At 38.8% G+C, this 19,155-nt stretch overlaps 1 protein-coding gene across 1 annotated transcript in view; it reads right to left on the bottom strand.

Annotated features, from left to right (window-relative positions):
* The window catches only part of LOC138834382 (centrosomal protein POC5-like), a 41,080-nt gene that overhangs the window by 9,051 nt on the left and 12,874 nt on the right, over window positions 1-19,155 (bottom strand). Inside the window, exons 5-10 of the mRNA XM_070033009.1 lie at window positions 15,960-16,162; window positions 13,813-13,989; window positions 11,064-11,168; window positions 7,364-7,543; window positions 4,688-4,841; window positions 1,621-1,892 (exon numbers count right to left, since the gene is read on the bottom strand). Of these exons, the coding sequence (XP_069889110.1) occupies window positions 1,621-1,892; window positions 4,688-4,841; window positions 7,364-7,543; window positions 11,064-11,168; window positions 13,813-13,989; window positions 15,960-16,162 (1,091 nt within the window). The remainder of the gene's footprint in view (window positions 1-1,620; window positions 1,893-4,687; window positions 4,842-7,363; window positions 7,544-11,063; window positions 11,169-13,812; window positions 13,990-15,959; window positions 16,163-19,155) is intronic.

The following is a 19,155-nucleotide window of genomic DNA, read 5'->3' as shown; positions in this document are numbered from 1 at the left end:
ATACAACTTTTTTCAGAATTCTTATATTTGGAACGTAGTGTCTTGGTTTCACTGTTTTTTCTTTTTTGTTTGTTATTGTTTGTCTTTTTTTAACTAAAGCTATATAAAGCTTGTGGATTAAACAGAATAAATTTCTAAATTAAAAAAAAAAAAGCTCCACAGAGGTGAGGGAGTCTGACAAGCTTAGTTAACCCTATGTCTATTCCTTTCCTTCCTGAGAAAATTTTTTGAATAAGTTTAACAAGAGGAGGAGGAGGGTCAGACCGTAATAATTTCACTTCTACCACATTATCCTAAATAGACTCTATTCTCATTCAGTACTGTCCTCTAGGTACTTCTCTAATAAAAGCTCAGTAGCTCCAAAAAAATTGTTCCTTTTTTTTTTTTTTTGGGTCTGAACTGAGCTACATCCCTGTCAATTGCATTTTTTTTGGGGGGGGGGTATGGTTGTGGGGCCTGAACTCTGGGCCTGGATGCTGTCCCTCAGCTCTTCAGCTCAAAGCTAGCGCTCTACCACTTGAGCCACAGCACCACTTCCGGCTTTTTTCTTTTTGTTTATGTGGTGCTGAGGAATCGAACCCAGGGCCTCATGCATGCAAGGCAAGCGCTCTACCACTGAGCCACCTTCCCAGCCCTGTTACTTTCTTTATTTCAAATACAATTAAATATTAAAACCTAGGCTAAGCTGGGCATCATGGCTACTTAGGAGGCTGAGATGTAGAGATCTAGGTTTGAAGCCAGCCTGGGCAGAAAAGTTCATGAGGTATGGTTCATGTAGTACAGTACAAACCTCATAAGCATGAGGCACTGAGTTTAAACCTCAGTGCTGTCAAAATAAACATAAAATAAGGTAAGAAAATAGATAATCCAGCTGGAATCACTAGGGTGTTAGTGATGTATCTGTATCCGAGAAAAGGGAAAGCTCTTAGTTGAATAGAAAAATATTTAAACATATTAGTCTCCAATGCCCTTGAAAAATATACATTACTTTGTTCGAACCAAGAAAAATCAACTCTTTCTAAAATTAAATCTATTTTCTTGAATAGTTTTAAAAAATATAAAATAAAAAAGTACCTTTTGTTTTAGTTATCAGGATTGTGATAGTTCTTTGGGGTTATTATTTTTCATTACAAAGGAATATTTTAGCTAATTTGTCTCAAGTTTTTTCTGTGGGCTGGCCTAAACACCATGTATATATTATTCTCTACAGGAGAATATTGAATTAAAAATAGTCAATTTAGGGCTGGGAAGGTGGCTCAATGGTAGAGCGCTTGCCTTGCATGCATGAGGCCCTGAGTTCGATTCCTTAGCACCACATAAGCAAAAAGAAAAAAGCCAGAAGTGGCGCTGTGGCTCAAGTGGTAGAGCGCCTTGAGCTGAAGAGCTGAGGGGCAGCACCCAGGCTCAGAGTTCAGGCCCCACGACCAGACCAGCCCCCCCGCCCCCCAAAAAAATGCAATTGACAGGGATGTAGCTCAGTGCTTGCCCCTGTTTTGACCCCAAGCACCATACACACACACAAAGTAATATCCCCCACCAAAGATCATCATAACAAAATATCCAATTTATGGATATTTTTGAACCCTTTCCTAAGGCAATGCTTGCACAAATGACACTAACCATGTCTTCCTGGGCAGCAGGAGCCACAGATCCCATGTTGAGCACAGATACGGGAACGTGAACAGAAGAGGACGATGTAGCTGCAGTGGAAGTCATGGAAGTAGCGGAGGGGAGCACTGAGGCGCTGGCCAGGCCTGCTGCTGCTGAGGGAGGAGCTTGTAGCTGAACTGCTGAGGACATGGCAGCAGCCGTGGAGACATCTGAATGCACCGAGCGCTCTCTGCTCTGAACACTAGGCACTCCCTCTTCCTTGCTGTTTGGGAATTCCAGTCCTAAGAAGTGGAAATTCATTCCATTACCAGTGTCATGAGGTAAGATTACTATTCTTCTCATTAAAAATAATTATATAATGGCTATAATCTAGACCTACAAAATGTACATATTTGCCACGTATTTCTATCAACTGTTCAATTAGTAGTTATTAATTGGTTAATACTAGTCTTAATCACTAAAGACTTTGGACCATTCCTTCATCAGGTGAACGATAATGGGTGATTTACTCTTACATAAAATTAAGTGTATTGCCATAAAGTAACTATTACTATAGAAATACAGGTAATCACACAGAATTTAAGGATTATGTGCTTTTACATTTCATACAACTAACATGGTAAATGGCCTGGGATTTCTAGCTTTACAACTATTTTCTGTCATCTTCATTTCCATCTACTGCTCCTATCCTAACAAAAATAATTTTAATTCTTGACTTTCAGCAAGTAGGAAATCAGTAAGTAAAACTAATGGGTTCCTGCAGGTTGATTATACAATCTATTAATAATGATTAGCTGTCTGGAGAGATACCACATACATAGGGACTGTTTTTTTTCTCTCTCTCCCCTTCCCTCCCTCCAGCTTCCCCCATCCATCCATCCATCCATCCATCCATCCATCCTGGGGCTTGAATTTGGTAAGTAGGCATTCTAGCACTTGAGCTAAGCATCCAGTCTAACTTTGGAGTACTTTCCCTTCAGAGTAAGAGTCTGGTTACTTTCTACTTAACACTATTTCTGTGACGTCGGTCAACAGGGTAAAGGTTTGAAAATTCAATGAGATATTTCTGAATACTCAATCTAGAACATTATGTAGGCTCTATGTTTAAATATTTCTCTACATTGTTTCTCTTTCCCACTCAAAATTTTGAGCTTTGATCTAAATCTTAAACTGCCAGTATATACACTAGAATGTTTATGCTTATTAAAAAGTTTTAACAGTGGTTATAGTGCTTAACCTCCACTGATGAAATCTTAACATGCTTTTGATGAACAGTGACGCTGAGTATCTCTAAGGTGGGGGCACCAGGAGTTTAAATCAGTACAAAGGACAAGTCTGGACAGGCACATGACCAGATCTTGCCATTGTGGGCAGATTTATAAGTTTTTTAAAATCAGATAACTGTTAAGTTTAATCACTATTCTAGCTTTAACTGAGACCCATTTTTTTCAGCTGTAAAGTGTTTTATCTACTTTGCATAAAATTGTTTTAACAATCGTCAGAAATCATTTTAAAGCCATTTTTATTGTCATTTTCTACCCTTATTTACACTCTATAGATTTAGGAGAATGAGGATGTAGGTGAGTGGTAGAGTGCTGGTCTAGAATGAGTAAGGCCTGGATTTGATCACTAGCATGTCAGAAGGAATAGAAAAACTAGGATGACTACATAACACAAGGTTCACTGCAGATCACAGTCTGCAGAGAAGCCAGCATGCGTGTGCTGCACACACACAAAATCAAACATTTATTTTAATCTAATAAGACAAATGCATTAGAGGAACCTGGTATTATTAAAAAGAGAAGAATAAGGGGAAACTGGGGGAAAGTAAAGGAAGGTGTGACATTGTTCAAAATCAAATGTACTCATTACCTGTCTTATGAAATGGTAAACTCTCTGTATACCTCAATAATAATAATAAAATGATATATATATATATTTTTTTTGGGTCCAGTAGTGGGGGCTGAACTCTGGTCCTGGGTGCTGTCCCTCAGCTCTTCAGCTCAAGGCTAGCACTCTACCACTTAACCCACAGCGCCACTTCCGGCTTTTTCTTCTTTTTGCTTATGTGGTGCTGAGGAATCGAACCCAGGGCCTCATGCCTGCAAGGCAAGCGCTCTACCACTGAGCCACCTTCCCAGTCCCATAAAATGATATTTTAAAAGAAGTACATTATAGCTGGGTGCTGATGGCTCACACCTGTAATACTAACTACTTACAAGGCTGAGATTTTAGGACAGAGGTTCAAAGCCAGTCTGGGCAGAAAAGTATGTGAGACTCTGATCTCGTATTAACCAACCCCACAACACTGCCCAGTAAAAAAAAAAAAAAAAAAAAAAAAAGGCTGGAAGTGGAGTTGCAGCTCAAGTGGTAGAGTGTTAACCTTGAGCTAAAAGAAGAAAAAGCTCAGGGACAGTGCCTAGGCCCTGGGTGGAAGCCCCAGGACAGGTAGGCACAGGCACAGGCGCGCACACACGGGCACACATGCACACGCGCGCACACACACACACACACACCCGTTGAATACTGAACTATTTTTATAAAAATAGTTCAATATTTTAATGTCAGAAAAGATTAGAAGCAACTTTTTTTCTTAAAAATTGAAAAAGTTAAAAAATATCTGATAGCAAGATGTGATTAAAACCTAAATATCTGGGCTAGGAAGGTAGCTCAGTGATAGTGTGTTTGCCTTGCATATATGAGGCCCTGTGTTCGATTCCTCAGCACCACATAAGCAAAAGCATGTGAGGCAAGCACTCTACCACTGAGCCACCTTCCCAGCCCCTAAATTTAAATTTTTAAGATGATAAATTTATTAAAGTGATAAACACACTGTTCCTATGTAAACACATAGGCTTCTTAAGTTTTTTTTTTTACTTGTGTACCTATGACGTAACAGATGCAACTACAAATGATCTAATTCTCATGATACATTTAAAGGTGGATATAATACCCTTGAACTAAAAATAAAGTCCTGATAAGACACATCACTGCAGAATAGTAAGTAGTACTATAGACCTACTCATCAATTGAAATCAAATTCTTTTTTGAAAATAGTCTTCCATGAATTACTAACCTGTATCATTTTTGTTTTGAAACATAGTCATGGCTTCGAGATTTAATGCACAAACCCCTCTCATAAAAGCTTTCTTCATGGAATCTTCAAAGTGCTCTTTTTCTTGCTGCAATTTTTGAATATCAGCTTTTGAATTTTCCAAAGCTCCAGATAACTAAAATCAGAATAAATAAATATATATACACACATATTTGAGACATAAAGAATATTACTGTTAAAAATTATATATTGTGAGGTTATTCTTATATGAAATGAAAGAACAGTTCTTGCCAACTACATTTCATGCTATGTGACTCATTGTACAAGTTAGGTCTCCAACCAATCATTTTCTTTTTCTTTTTTGTGGATCATGGGGCTTGAACTCAGGGCCTGGGCACTGTCCTTGAGCTCTTTTGCTCAAGGCTAGCGCTCTACCATTTTGAGCCACAGTGCCACTTTCCAATCATTTTCATTCCCACAAAATCAAGATTCACATAAGTGGAATTTCATAGCAGTCCCATTGAGGACTGCTATTGTGTTTTCATTACACAAAATACATATCATTTTTTATTCAAAAGCTTTCATGTACTTTTGCATAAGCCATGGACAGCCCTTATCCCTTCAGGGTAAAAATAATTAAATGCCTATAATATGAATAGAATTAGAAAAAAACAACTATTTACAGAAGCCTAAAGAGACTGTATTTTTTCATGCCACTTTCCATTATAGAAAACTATTTGTATTATGAAATTTACTTTTAATATTAAGAATTTAGTGCTTCACTTCTCTGAAGAAAGAAGGATGGCCAATAGACACATGAAGAAATGTTCAACATCCCTAGCCATAAAAGAAATGCAAATCAAAACAACATTGAGATATCACCTCACTCCAGTTAGAACAGCAAAAATCAAGAACTCTAATAACAACAGATGCTGGAGGGGATGTGGACAGAAAGGAACCTTACTTCATTGTTGGTGGGAATGTAAACTTGTTCAACCACTTTGGAAAGCAGTATGGAGGTTCCTCAAAAGACTTCACATAGATCTCCCCTATGATCCAGCAATCCCACTTTTGGGCATTTACCCAAATGTTTACAAACAAGACCACACTAAAGCTACCAGCACAACTATGTTTATTGCAGCATTATTTACCATAGCTAAGATATGGAACCAACCCAGATGCCCCTCAGTAGATGAATGGATCAAGAAAATGTGGTATATATACACAATGGAATTCTATGCCTCCATCAGAAAGAATGACATTTCCCCATTTGTTAGGAAATGGAAAGGTTTGGAAAAAATTATATTAAGTGAAGTAAGCCAGGCCCAAAGAAGCATAGGTCCCATGGTTTCCCTTATTTGCAATATCTAGTATAGGTATGAGTCAAGCGGAAAAGGCCAGATAATGTGAGGTTAGGAAAATGAACCCTTAAATATGTATTTTAATGTTTTCGTTTCTTTCATGCATGTGTTTCTAATGCATTTATAAGATTATTTCTTTGTTGCTTTGTATGTCCCTCCCCCACAGTGTAACCCCCGCTTTCACTATATTTGATGTCAGTATAACATGTGGAGGAGATGGGGACAAACAAGTTGTTTAAGGATTCAGGTGGACCTGTTGCAACAATGAGAAGTACAAAATGTCATGTCAAAACCAGCTTTACAATTTCGGTGTGGGGGGGGAGGGGGGTATAATTGGGTGGGGGGAGGGGGGTAAAATTGGTTGGGGGGAGGGGGGAGGCGGGGAAGGGAAGTGAAGGGTAAACAAAGGAGGAGGCTGCAATGCTTGGTAAGAAATGTATGCATTATCCTGCCCATGTAATTGTAGCCCCTCTGTACAGTATGTTCTCAAATAAAATAAAATACAATTTAAAAAAAAAAAAAAAAAAGAATTTAGTGCTTCAGTGAACATTTTCTTTTAACATTTGATTGCATTCTTTAGAATGGTTTTTATATTATTTTGAGTCCCAAATGCTTTTCCAAGGAAACAATGCTAATTTTACTATTAAAAGTCAAAGGAGTGCCGGGTGCCAGTGGCTCACACCTGTAAGTAATCCTAGCTACTCAGGAGGCTGAGATCTGAGGATCATGGTTCAAAGCCAGCCCAGGCAGGAAAGACAGTGAGACTCCAATTAATCACCATAAAACTGGAAGTAGTGCTGTGGCTCAAGTGGTAGAGTGCTAGCCTTGAGCTGAAGAGCTGAGGGAGAGTACCCAGACCCAGAGTTCAAGCCCCACAACCCACAAAAAAAAAAAGTCAAAGGAAGGTTGGGTACTGGTGGCTCATGCCTGTAATTCTAGTTACTCAGGAGGCTGAGATCAGAACTGGTTCAAAGCCAGCCTGGGCAAAAAAGTCTGTAAGATTCTTATCTCCAATAAACTACTCAGAAAAGGCCAGAAATGGCTCTGTGGTTCAAGTGGTGGAACACTAGCCTTGAGCAAAAAACCTCAAGCATAGTGCCTGGGCCCTGAGTTCAAGCCCCAGGACTGGCACAAAAGAAAAAGTCAAAGGAAAATAATTTCAACTTATACTTTATTAAACTTAAGAACATAGTTTATTAAATATGATAAACATTTTTATTTTGAATTTTTCTTCTTAGGTACATAAAGACTAAAAAAAAAGAAGGCTAATGATAAACTGATAGTGGCTATGATGCTCTTGTTTTGAAAGAAAGGGACAACTTAAAAAAAAGTTTACCATAGCAATCTTGTTTTCATAATCATGTGAAATTTGGATGCAAACTTCTTCGGCTCTTGCCTGACAAGCTCGTTCTACCACCTCCTTCCACTGCCTCTGTACTACGGAGTGCCAGCCCTTCCAGACTTTCTTCAGCAAGGTTCGATGGAAGTACTGATCAGCTAGTTTGCCTTCATAAATCTAAAAAACAGGAGTACAGTGGTAATGGCAAATACATTAGTTAATACATTTACTGGCACAGTTACACTAGCAAATGTGTTAATACAGTAAACATAGCACAGAGGGAGTGTATATAAGTTATTGTTTAATCTGTGCAATCATATCACTCTTGACTTGCCCATGGAAAAACAGGTTAAGTGACTTGGGTCACACAGTAGAAAGGAAAAGCCAGTTTGATTTCACAGCCTGGGCTCCTACTCATTACATCATGGCTTACCAGAGTCAATCAAGTTAGGGAAAACACCAAAATCCAAACCAAAACCCAATGGAAGAAAGGACTTTTTAGTTAAAAGAATGCTGGAAAGCATAAAGGCCGTGGCTTCAGATGACTGTTTTCCTTTCAACTTAAATGCCACCATCATAAACAAGGTTAGTAACTCTTACACTTTTCTATTACATAGTACCAAACTGACCCAAATAGGGAACATATATCATTTATCAGAGAATTCTTGTGAAATAGCTCTAATTCCCACTTTTCCTAAAAACTAGCTCAAAAGTCATGTTATCGCAAGTATTCTAGCCAACATTTTTTTTTTTTTAAATTTTGTCAATACTGGGATTTGGTACAGGTATAGGTCCCTGTACCACTTGAACCATTATTCTAGCTAATATTTAAACTACATATTTACTCATTATGGACCATCTAACAAATAACTTTGAAACTATGGAAAAACCAGCCAAGAGCTGGTGGCTTAAGTGTCTACTCCTAGGACTCACGAGGTTGACATCTGAGGTACAAAGCTGGTATAGGCAGACAAGTGCATCTCCAATTAACCAGCAAAAAAGGTAGGCTGGAGGTGTGGTTAAAATAGTATCATGCCAGCTCTGATTGAAAAACTGAGGGAGAGTGCAAAGCTCTGAGTTCAAGCCCTATAACTAGCAAAAAGGTACAATGATTTTAGGGATTAATATGGAATTTGATTTATTGCAGTTAATAAAAATGAAAACACTAGGAAACACTCCTTTTTTTTTTTTTTGTCGGTCATGGGGCTTGAACTCTGGGCCTGGGCGCTGTCCCTCAGCTCTTCAGCTCAAGGCTAGTGCTCTACCACTTGAGCTACAGCGCCACTTCCAGTTTTCTGTGGTTTTATTGGAGATAAGAGTTTCACGGACTTTCCTGCCCGGGCTGGCTTTGAACCATGATCCTCAGATCTCAGTCTCCTGAGTAGCTAGGATTACAGGTGTGAGCCACCGGCACCCGGCTTTTTTTTTTTCCTAACCAGTTGAGGGTCTAAACATTGTCCCTGAACTTCTTTACTTATAGCTAGTGCTCTACCACATGAGACACAGATTCACTTCTGGCTTTTTGGTTGTTTATTGGAGATGAGAGCCTCATAAGCTTTCCTTCCCAGGCTGGCTTCCAACGTAGATCCTCACATTGCAGCTGCCTGAGGAGCTAGGATTACAGGTGTGAGCCACCAACACACAGCAGGAAGCATTATTAAAAACAATTCTATGTGTTTGTGGCTTTAACTAAGTATCACTATCCCACAATATTGTGAAATTTGTGAAATTTATGTAATCAATCACAATAAAAAATTGCTAAAAAATAAAACAAAGGAGTCTTGAAAAAACACCAAACAAAAACAATTTTAGGATAATAATAGTATTTAAACTAAACTATTAATGCAGAGGTACCTCTCTAGGGCTCAGTCGAATATGAAAAACTAACACATCCCTTATAGCATGGGTTTCTATATTTTATCTTCTATGGCATATACATAATTTCATCTTTTTTTTTTTTTTGGGTCCGGTCGTGGGCCTGAACTCTGGGCCTGAGTGCTGTCCCTCAGCTCTTCAGCTCAAGGCTAGCGCTCTACCACTTGAGCCACAGCGCCACTTCCGGCTTTTTTTTTCTGCTTATGTGGTACTGAGGAATCGAACCCAGGGCCTCATGCATGCAAGGCAAGCACTCTACCACTGAGCCACCTTCCCAGCCCATAATCTCATCTTTTATGTTTTAAATTTACCATATTTGTACAGAATCAAGTGGATAAAGATTAGATTCACATTAGGAAAAATCACTACAAAATGTCTGGGAAGTAAACAAGACAGCCTCTTTAAAGATTCCTACCTTTATGGGGATGGGAAGGAAGGTGGCTCAGTGGTAGAGTGCTTGCCTTGCATGCATGAGACCCTGGGTTCAATTCCTCAGTACCACATAAACAGAAAAAGCTGGGAAGTGGCACTGTAGCTCAAGTGGTAGAAAGCTAGCCTGAGCTGAAGAGCTGAGGGATAGCGCCCAGGCCCAGAGTTTAGGCCCCATAGCCAGCAAAAAAAAAAAAGTAAATGCATAAGTTTACTGGCCTCAAGACCAAGAAATATACACCTACAAGCCTGAGGCTGAAATGGTCCAATATCCAAGACAATACTTTACTTACCAGTTTTTTAAACTGAATTATTATTATTGGTCTTTAATTTTTTGGTACTAGGGATCGAACCCAGGATATTGCACTTGCTAGGCAAGTGCTTTGCCACTGAGCTACATCCTAGCCCTACTTACCGTTTTTGATAGACTAATTTTCTCTTTTCTTTTTTTCTCTCTCTGTTACTTTTGAAACTAAGTCTTGCTCTATGGCCCAGGCTGACTCTGAATTCACAAGCCTTCTGCCTCAGCCTTCCAAGTGCTGGGTAACAGGTATGCCTGACACCTTAATGTTTATTATTCTCTCAGCTTACCATTATTTACTAGCTCTTATTTAATGAAAATACAGGATGCCTGACACCTCAAAGTTTATTATTCTCTCAGTTTACCATTATTCTGATATCTTTATTTAGCTCTTATTTAATGAAAATATAGGATGCTTGGGTTTAAACTTTTTTTTGAGATAGAGTCTTGTTTCGTTTCCTAGGCTGGCTACAAACTCCTGGGCTCAAGAAAGCCTCCTGTCTCAGCCTTCTGAGTAAGTGGAACTATTGGGAATATGCTACTACATCTGGTCAGAAATTTTAGAAATAGAATACAGGAAGCATATGATACATTTAACATTATAAATTCATTTTCCATGTAAGCATGTCTGAAGTCCAATCTGTTTAAAGAGGTTCAATTATCCATTATTTTAGCACTTATAAGTTAACACAATCTTTATTAAACCACTCTAAAGCAGCAAGTAGCATATGATAGTATATAACATATAAGAATATGAACTATACTTATGATACTGTATGTCTATAAATCAGAGAGCTATTTTCTCAATTATATTAAAATAAATACAATGGGGAGGTGGGGGGAGAATGGGATGGGAAGGGGAAACAAAGGAGGAGGCTACAATGCTTGATAAGAAATGTACTCATTAATCTTGCCTATGTAATTGTAACCCCTCTGTACAGTATTTTCACAATAAAAAAATAAAATACAAGCAATATTAAGTCATAAGCACATTTTGACTTGTTAGAAAATGAATCTTTCTTTGACAAGAGTTAAGCTCCCTTTGAGCTTAGGTGTTTGATTTCCATTACTGGCCTTATCTTATTCACTTACGTCCTGTCTGCATTTGACATGGCTAATTCGCCAGTGGAAGAATGTCCTCATCAACTCTATCCTTTCCTTTTGCTTGGCTAAGGCATGAGACAAGCTGGTAATCACCTGCAAAGACCAAGTAACACAATTATTGTGATAGTGCAATAATAGCAGTTGGTAAAGTGATTTCTCCACATGAAAAAAAGCTAAAGAGAATAGCTATGGATCTCTACTATATTCATACAAATTAGCCTTATCATTTTTCTTGTATAGTTTTTTTTGTAGTTCACATTGGTATAACAAGCCTTATTACTGTTATTAAATGCAAAAATCTGTAATTGGGGGCATGGCTTACATAGTAGAATGCCAGTCATAAGTAAAAAAGCTGAGCAAGAGCCATGAGGCCCTAGATTCAAGACCTAGTATTTGGCACAAAAATCCAAAACAAAAAAATTAAAAAATGTTTCCCATGTGAATATAGTAAAACTTCAATAAAGAGAAACAAGAGGGAAATGAAATATTCATTGTGCATGTATATTGCTAATTACCAATAGTTTATGTCTTTGAGAATTAATAGTTATTAACATAATTCATTAGAAATTGTACATATATAGTATGTAACTGTTATATATACAGAAGGCATTCAGTAGACTTGTAAGCAGGCCAGGTTCTAATTCTTTCTAGCCACAACCACTACCTTGGATATGGAAGTTTCTCAGTAGCAATTTAGTGATTTTCTGGTCCCAACAAAATTATCAAAGCAAAGAACAGATATATTTTGATGTTCATCTTCCACAGTAATATTCTTTTATAAAAGACATATCTTATAAAACATATATTTTATAAAAATATAAGATAGACATTTCAAAGATAGATACAAGATAGGTACCTATGTCTTATAAAATACATATCTAAAAATGGTTACACTAGATAAAAAGGTAGTCTGCCAGACAATAATGGCTCATGTATGTAATCTTAGCCACTCAGGAGGCTGAGATATACAGATCAAGTTTCAAAGTCAGCCTAGTAGAAAAGTCCATGAGACTCTACCTCTGGATTAAGCTGGTTGCAAGTGGCTCAAACCTGTCATTCTAGGTATGTAGGAGGCTTAGATCTGAGGATCATGGATAGGGAAGTATATGAGACTCTTATCTCTAATTAACCACCAAAAAACTGGAAGTGGAGTTGTAGTTTAAGTGGCAGAGTATCAGCCTTGAGTGAAAAAGATAAGGGATAACACCCAAGCCCTTAGTTCAAACCCTCATATCAGTACCAATAGGGAAAAACACCAAACAAATGTGTTTGCCAGCTGCTGGTTTGAGACAGGGTCTTGCCATGAGTACCAGGCTGGCCTGGAACTCATGATCCTTCTACCTCTGCCTCTGGAATTCTGGGATTACAGGCATGTGCCACTACATTCATCCCTATCCTTTTTTCAGAAGAGTAAAGGGTACCCATTCTAAGATATCAAATAGATTCTATGTTGTAGGTTGCATGGTGACAGATGGCTGTTATTTTATTCTTTATTCACTTTCATGAACTGAAGTAATGATCTATGTACTTTGTGTGATACTTAAAAAAATTTAAAAACCTTAGAACAGAGTTTTGAAAGTAAGAGAAAATATTAGTATTCACTGTTTCAAAAATGCAAAGTATGTAAAATGTTCAACTTATATCATACCCTCTAAAAGCAAAAGAAAGAGTCTATCATCTTCATGTAGCTCATTAGCACACCTGATACCACTTCTGCAGGCAATAGCTGTAGGGTCTGCCTGAGTCCCTGTTCTCTGCAAGCCATTACCCTCTTACTTATAACCCATAAATGGCTGGAGGCTCAGCCGGGCACAGACCTGAACTTGACCCTCAAGTTAGAAGCTCACAGAAAGTGAAATAAAAGATTTCTTCTATATTTATCTTCATCAATGAAAGGACATATAACAGACAGGATGTGAGAGGTTTAAATGTCCATCCCAGGGGGCTGGGAAGTTGGCTCAGTGGTAGAGCGCTTGCCTTGCATGCATGAGGCCCTGGGTTCGATTCCTCAGCACCACAGAAGCAAAAAGAAAAAAAGCCAGAAGTGGCACTGTGGCTCAAGTGGTAGAGCGCTAGCCTTGAGCTGAAGAGCTGAGGGACAGTGACCAAGCCCAGAGTTCAGGCCCCAAGACCGGACCCCCCCCCCCCTCCGCCACCCCCCGCAAAAAAAAAGTCCATTTCAGGGAGGGTTTAAAAGTGGAGAGTGTGGTTTCTTAGTGTTTTATTAAGGAGGTTAGGATAAAAAGATTAGGAGGAAAAAATCAAGTCTTACATTTAGGAGAGACTCTTAAAACACTAAGCACTCTATAACCAGAAGTGAGGATAAAATGACCCAATACTGGCATGTCTGATGAGAAGAACCAATCCTATGGCTGTATACTGATTTTACTCTCAGTTTCTCAGTGACTTGCTCTTCATCTCTCTCTCTCTCTCTCTTTTTTTTGTCGGTCATGGGGCCTGAACTCTGGGCCTAGGTACTGCCTCAGCTCTTCAGCTCAAGGCTAGCGCTCTACTACTTGAGCCACAGCGCCACTTCTGGCTTTTTCTGCTTATGTGGTGCTGAGGAATCGAACCCAGGAACTCATGCATGTGAAGCAAGCACTCTACCACTCAGCCACCTTCCCAGCCCACTCTTCATCTCTTGTGTAAGCTAAATAATCATTAGTTTTTGGAATGCATTTTCTAGCAAGGTATTTTCTAAACGTCAACAAAAAGGAGATATAATAAAACAGAAGACCTCATCTTTTCTCCCAATGGAAACCTCAAAGGCTCTCTGCAGCTCCTTTAATTCAGTGATCTGGCTGCCCAGCTGCTTTATTTGTGCTGTGTGCTTTTCTTTCTCTTTCTTCATCTCCATTCGGTGCCAGTCAATAAAATTAAGTCTCCACTTACTGAGTTCAGACATAATGTTTGTCTGAAAGAGAAATACATTGACACTTAAGTTTGTTCCTTGATACCTCTTCTTAAACCTGAACTGAAGAAAAGATGATGTATGCAATGCACCTTCAACAACCATTCTTTCACAGTTCACTACAGGAGGGACATTTGTTGTTATTAAAAAAAACAAACAAACAAAAAACCAGCACTGAGATTTTTGAGAAGTCTCAAAAAGTGTAAATGCATGTTTCAACACCAAATTTAAATTACTTGACTACTCAAAAAGCTTATTAAAATTTTATTTATTATTTTAGGAATCTATCTACTCCCTATCCCTTAGACTGCTTATCCATGTACCCTCTGAAATAAAACTCTCGCTAACTTGTGGCTGTTTAAAACATTTAACTGCATTTGCTGCGTTTCTATCCATTAGAGTTATCTAAGGAGTCTTTTTGTACATTTACCAAGCTTGAAATCTGGGCTTGAAAATGTAATAGTACAGCAAGGTAAATGAACAAATGTACTTAATAAAACAAAAACAAAACAAAATATTTAGGCTTCCTTAGGGAAATCCCTTTGTTTGTTCAAGGACTTGACAGTCCAAATTAAGACAGGACAGGTGAAAAAGACAGGAGGATCAGGCCTGGCTGAACATCATAACTGGGAGTTTGTCCTGATAAAGGTTGTTGTGCTTGTGGAAACCATGGAACCTGGAGCCTTCTTCCCCCAACCACCTACCACAATAGCCACCTTATGACAAATTGCTCTTTTCACCCTTATCACTGGAACACATAAAATATAACATATACATATATAAAAACATATTTGTTAGATATATGTATATATATGTATACAAAATCCCTAAAACAAATATGGTTAACTGAACTAAGAGACAAATTTGAATGTCTCATAGAAGTATGAAATGTAGCTAGGAGGTGGGGGCTCACATCTGTAGTTCTAGCGACTCAGGAGGCTGAGATCCAGGAATCATGGTTTGAAACTAGCCTAGGGCAGGAAAGCCTGTGTGAGTCTTATTTCTAATTAACCAGCAAAAAGCCAGTAGTGGAATTATATGGCTCAAGTGGTACAATAACAAAAGCTAAGAGGTAGTGCCCAGGCCAAATACAAGACCCCATATCAGTGTGTTCAAAGCTAGTGTTCTAACATTTGAGCCACAATACCACTTCAGGCTTTTCTGAGTAGTTTATAGGAGATAAGAATCTCAGGGACTTTTCTGCGTGGGGTTTGAACCGTGATCCTCAGATTTCACCCTCTTGAGTAGCTAGAATTACAGGTATGAGTAGTCTTGAACTCCTGGACTCAAGTGAACCTTAATATAAAGGATCCTTGGAATGACCTATTGATATGAAGCTATAATTTAATATGAACCAGGATGATTCCTATGTACATTAAAGAATGAGAAGTGCCAGACGCTGGTGGCTTATACCTGTAATCCTAGCTGCTCAAGAGTCATTAGGATTACAGGCATAAGCCAACAGTGCCCAGCTGGCTTCTTTTTTTTTTTTTTTGCTGGTCCTGGGGCCTGAACTCTGGGTCTGCGTACTGTCCCTCAGCTCTTCAGCTCAAGGCTAGCGCTCTACCACTTGAGCCACAGCGCCACTTCTACCAGATGGCTTTTTTGATGGTTAATTGAAGAGGCAGCTTTAGGCGGCTGAGATTTGAGGATCATGGTTCAAAGCCAGCCCAGGCAGGAAAGTCTATGGGACTCTTATCTCCAATTAATTATCAGGAAACCGGCAGTGGCCTAGTGGCTCAACAAAGAAGAGCACAAATCTTGAGCCAAAAAGCTCAAGGACAGTGCCTAGGCCCGGAGTGCAAGCCCCACAACTGACAAGAAAAAAATGAATAAGAAGCACACAGATTGAGATCTGTACTGAGCTCAGGGCAATCATTTTTTTTTAAAGTATAAGAAGCATAATCAGTATAATCAACAATAAAGCTATCACAATGCATAGTAAACAACTGTAAATAAACAAATTCAATTACCTTAAGACCTGAACTCCAAAGATCAAGCACACTCTCCAATTTCTGAAGGTTTTCATCAGAAACAAGATAATCTCCTGAAACTGTTTTGTGGGTTTCTGTGTGAGCAGAATTAGTGTCTATAGAGGAAGAGTCATCTAAAAGATGGGAACTGAAAAAGTCCATGACTGGGTGAGATTTCCTTGGTGATAATGCTGGTGGTGATCCTGGAATAAAAGAACAGTTGTGTGAGAAAGACAAATACAGCAAATGTAGCACTCTTTCCCTCGTGTGGAATTGTAGGCCTTAAAAAAAAAATGACATGAGTGTAAAATGCAGGGGATTATTTTGAGGGAGAGGAGCCAGGGAGAGTAAAAGAATAGGGTAAAAAAATTGATTAAACAGAATAATGAAACCCACTGAAAGTTGTTTAAAAAGTGGGGAGGGGAAGTGGCACTATGACTCAAGTGGTAGAGCCCTTGCCTTGAGCTGAAGTGCTCAGGGACAGCGCCCAGGCTCAGAGTTCAAGCCCCATGACCAACCACCACCACCACCAACAAAAGGTGGGGAAGGTCCTAGAAATGTGGCTAGAAAGTAGTAGAAAACCTGTCTAGCAAGCTCAAAGTCCTGAGTTCAGTACTGGGGACTGAACCAAAAAGAAAGTGGGGGAATGGAAGAAGAGGGGAAGGAGACAGGAGGTGGGGAAAGGGAGGGGAGGGGAAAAAAGAAAAAGTAATAGAAGGGATAATTTTGATCAAAGTACATTATATGCATATATGAAAATAGCACAATAAATCTCCATTGTACTTTTAACATATGCTAATTTAAAAAAGGAAGGAAGATCAATGCCCAATGCTCTTTACTTGGCTTTTTCTACTCAAGTTTAGTGCTCTACCATGTAAACTACATCTTCACTTCCAGCTTTTTCCAGGTTAAAGTTTTTTTTTTCTTTTTTTTTTGGGGGGGGGGTCCGGTCGTGGGGCCTGAACTCTGGGCCTGGGCGCTGTCCCTCAGCTCTTTAGCTCAAGGTTAGTGCTCTACCACTTGAGTCACAGTGCCACTTCCTGCTTTTTTCTTTTTGCTTATGTGGTGCTGGGGAATCGAACCCAGGGCCTCAGGCATGCAAGGCAAGCGCTCTACCACTGAGCCACCTTCCCAGCCCTAGAGATAAGATTTGTATGGACTTTTCTGCCCAGGCTGGCTTTGAACCTTGATCCTAAGGTCGCAGCCTCCTGAGCAGCTAGGATTACAGAGATGAATGACCAGCAACCAGACTTTATTCTCAATTTCAGTACTGTCACCAATTCAGGACTGACTGGGATGGCTACAACTTTCCACTACCTCTCAACAGATGACTTCTATCCCAACAGATAATGTCTGTCTTTACATATCCAAATCTAGCCTGAACTGTATTATCATATTGACTTTACTTTTTTATATTCTTGCAATAAAAATGTTGAAGAATGAGCTTTTATAATACAAGCTACCTTAGGAGTAGGTATTATAATCTCTGTTTTAATGACAAGAAAACTGAAGCAGAGAGAGGGTTAAAAAATTGACAAAAGCTAGAGTTGTTGTATACAGGTTATTATTGTTTTATGTTTAACACTGGGATGGTGTTAAATAAAACAGCTAAGACTGAACAATATAAATAGGGGCTAGTCAATAAATAAGTGGGCTAAAGACTTAAAGAGAAACTTCTCTGAAGAGCAAAGATAGCCAATAGACACATGAAGAAATGTTCGAGCTCTCTAGCCATAAAAGAAATGCAAATCAAAACAACATTGAGATACCACCTCACCCCAGTTAGAATGGCTATAATCAAGAACTCTAATAACAACAGATGCTGGAGGGGATGTGGACAGAAGGGAACCTTACTGCATTGTTGGTGGGAGTGTAAAGTTGTTCAACCAGTTTGGAAAGTAGTATGGAGGTTCCTCAAAAGACTCCACATAGAGCTCCCCTATGACCCAGCAATCCCACTTTTGGGCATTTACCCAAATGACCACAAACAAGACCACACTAAAGCTTCCAGCACAACTATGTTTATTGCAGCATTATTTACCATAGCTAAGATATGGAACCAACCCAAATGCCCCTCAGTAGATGAATGGATCAAGAAAATGTGGTATATATACACAATGGAATTATGCCTCCATCAGAAAGAATGACATTGCCCCATTTGTTAGGAAATGGAAAGACTTGGAAAAAATTATATTAAGTGAAGTAAGCCAGGCCCAAAGAAACATAGGCCCCATGGTTTCCCTTATTTGCAATAACTAGTATATATCTGAGACAAGCAGAAAAGGTCAGATAAATTGATGTTAGGTGAAATGAACCCCCAAGATAAGTATTCAAATGTTTTATTTCTTTCATGTGATTGTTTCTAACATATTTATAAGATGACTTATTTGTTGCTTTGTATGTTCCTTCCCCACGATATAACCCCTGCTTTCACTGTATTTGATGTTGGTATAATTTGTGGAGGGGAAGGGAAAAAACAAATCGTTTAAATAGGGATATACAGGTGGACCCATTGCAACAACGAGATGTACAAAGTAGTTATATTGAAAAATGAACTTTACAACTTTGGCGGGGGAGGGGGGGCAGGGAGGAAGGTGGGTGGGGGGAGATGGGAAGGGATGGGAAGGGGAAACAAAGGAGGAGGCAACAATGCTTGATAAGAAATGTACTCGTTATCTTGCCCATATAATTGTAACTCCTCTGTACAGTATTTTCACAATAAAAAAAGTCATAAAAAATAAAAATTGTACTTTACAACTTTTGGCGGGGGGTGGGGTGGGAGATGGGGAGGGAAGGGGATAGTGGGAGAACAACAACGAAGGGGTAACAAGGTTTGGCAAGAAATGTACTCATTGCCTTACTCATGTAACTGTAACCCCTCTGCAGAGCATCTTCACAATAAAATAAATAGAAAAGAAATAGCGGCTAGCCAAGTTATAAAAACAGCCCAGATGCCCTTCAATGAATGAATGCATCAAGCAAATGTATATAATAAAATGTAATTTTACTCATCCATAAGGAAGAACAGTATTTCATTATTTACAGAAAAATGAATGAACCTGGAAAAAATTACGTTAGGTGAAGTCAAGGCCACAGAGAGACAAAGGACACATGCTTTCTCTTATATGTGGAAATTAGATCTAATATATAAATATATATGTAAATATATACAAGGTCATATCCATATATACATAAA

Source organism: Dipodomys merriami, unplaced genomic scaffold, assembly GCF_024711535.1.
Source record: "Dipodomys merriami isolate MVZ:Mamm:240054 unplaced genomic scaffold, mDipMer1.0.p SCAF_213, whole genome shotgun sequence".
Lineage (NCBI taxonomy): Eukaryota > Metazoa > Chordata > Mammalia > Rodentia > Heteromyidae > Dipodomys > Dipodomys merriami.
This window is presented reverse-complemented; position numbering and strand designations above follow the sequence as displayed.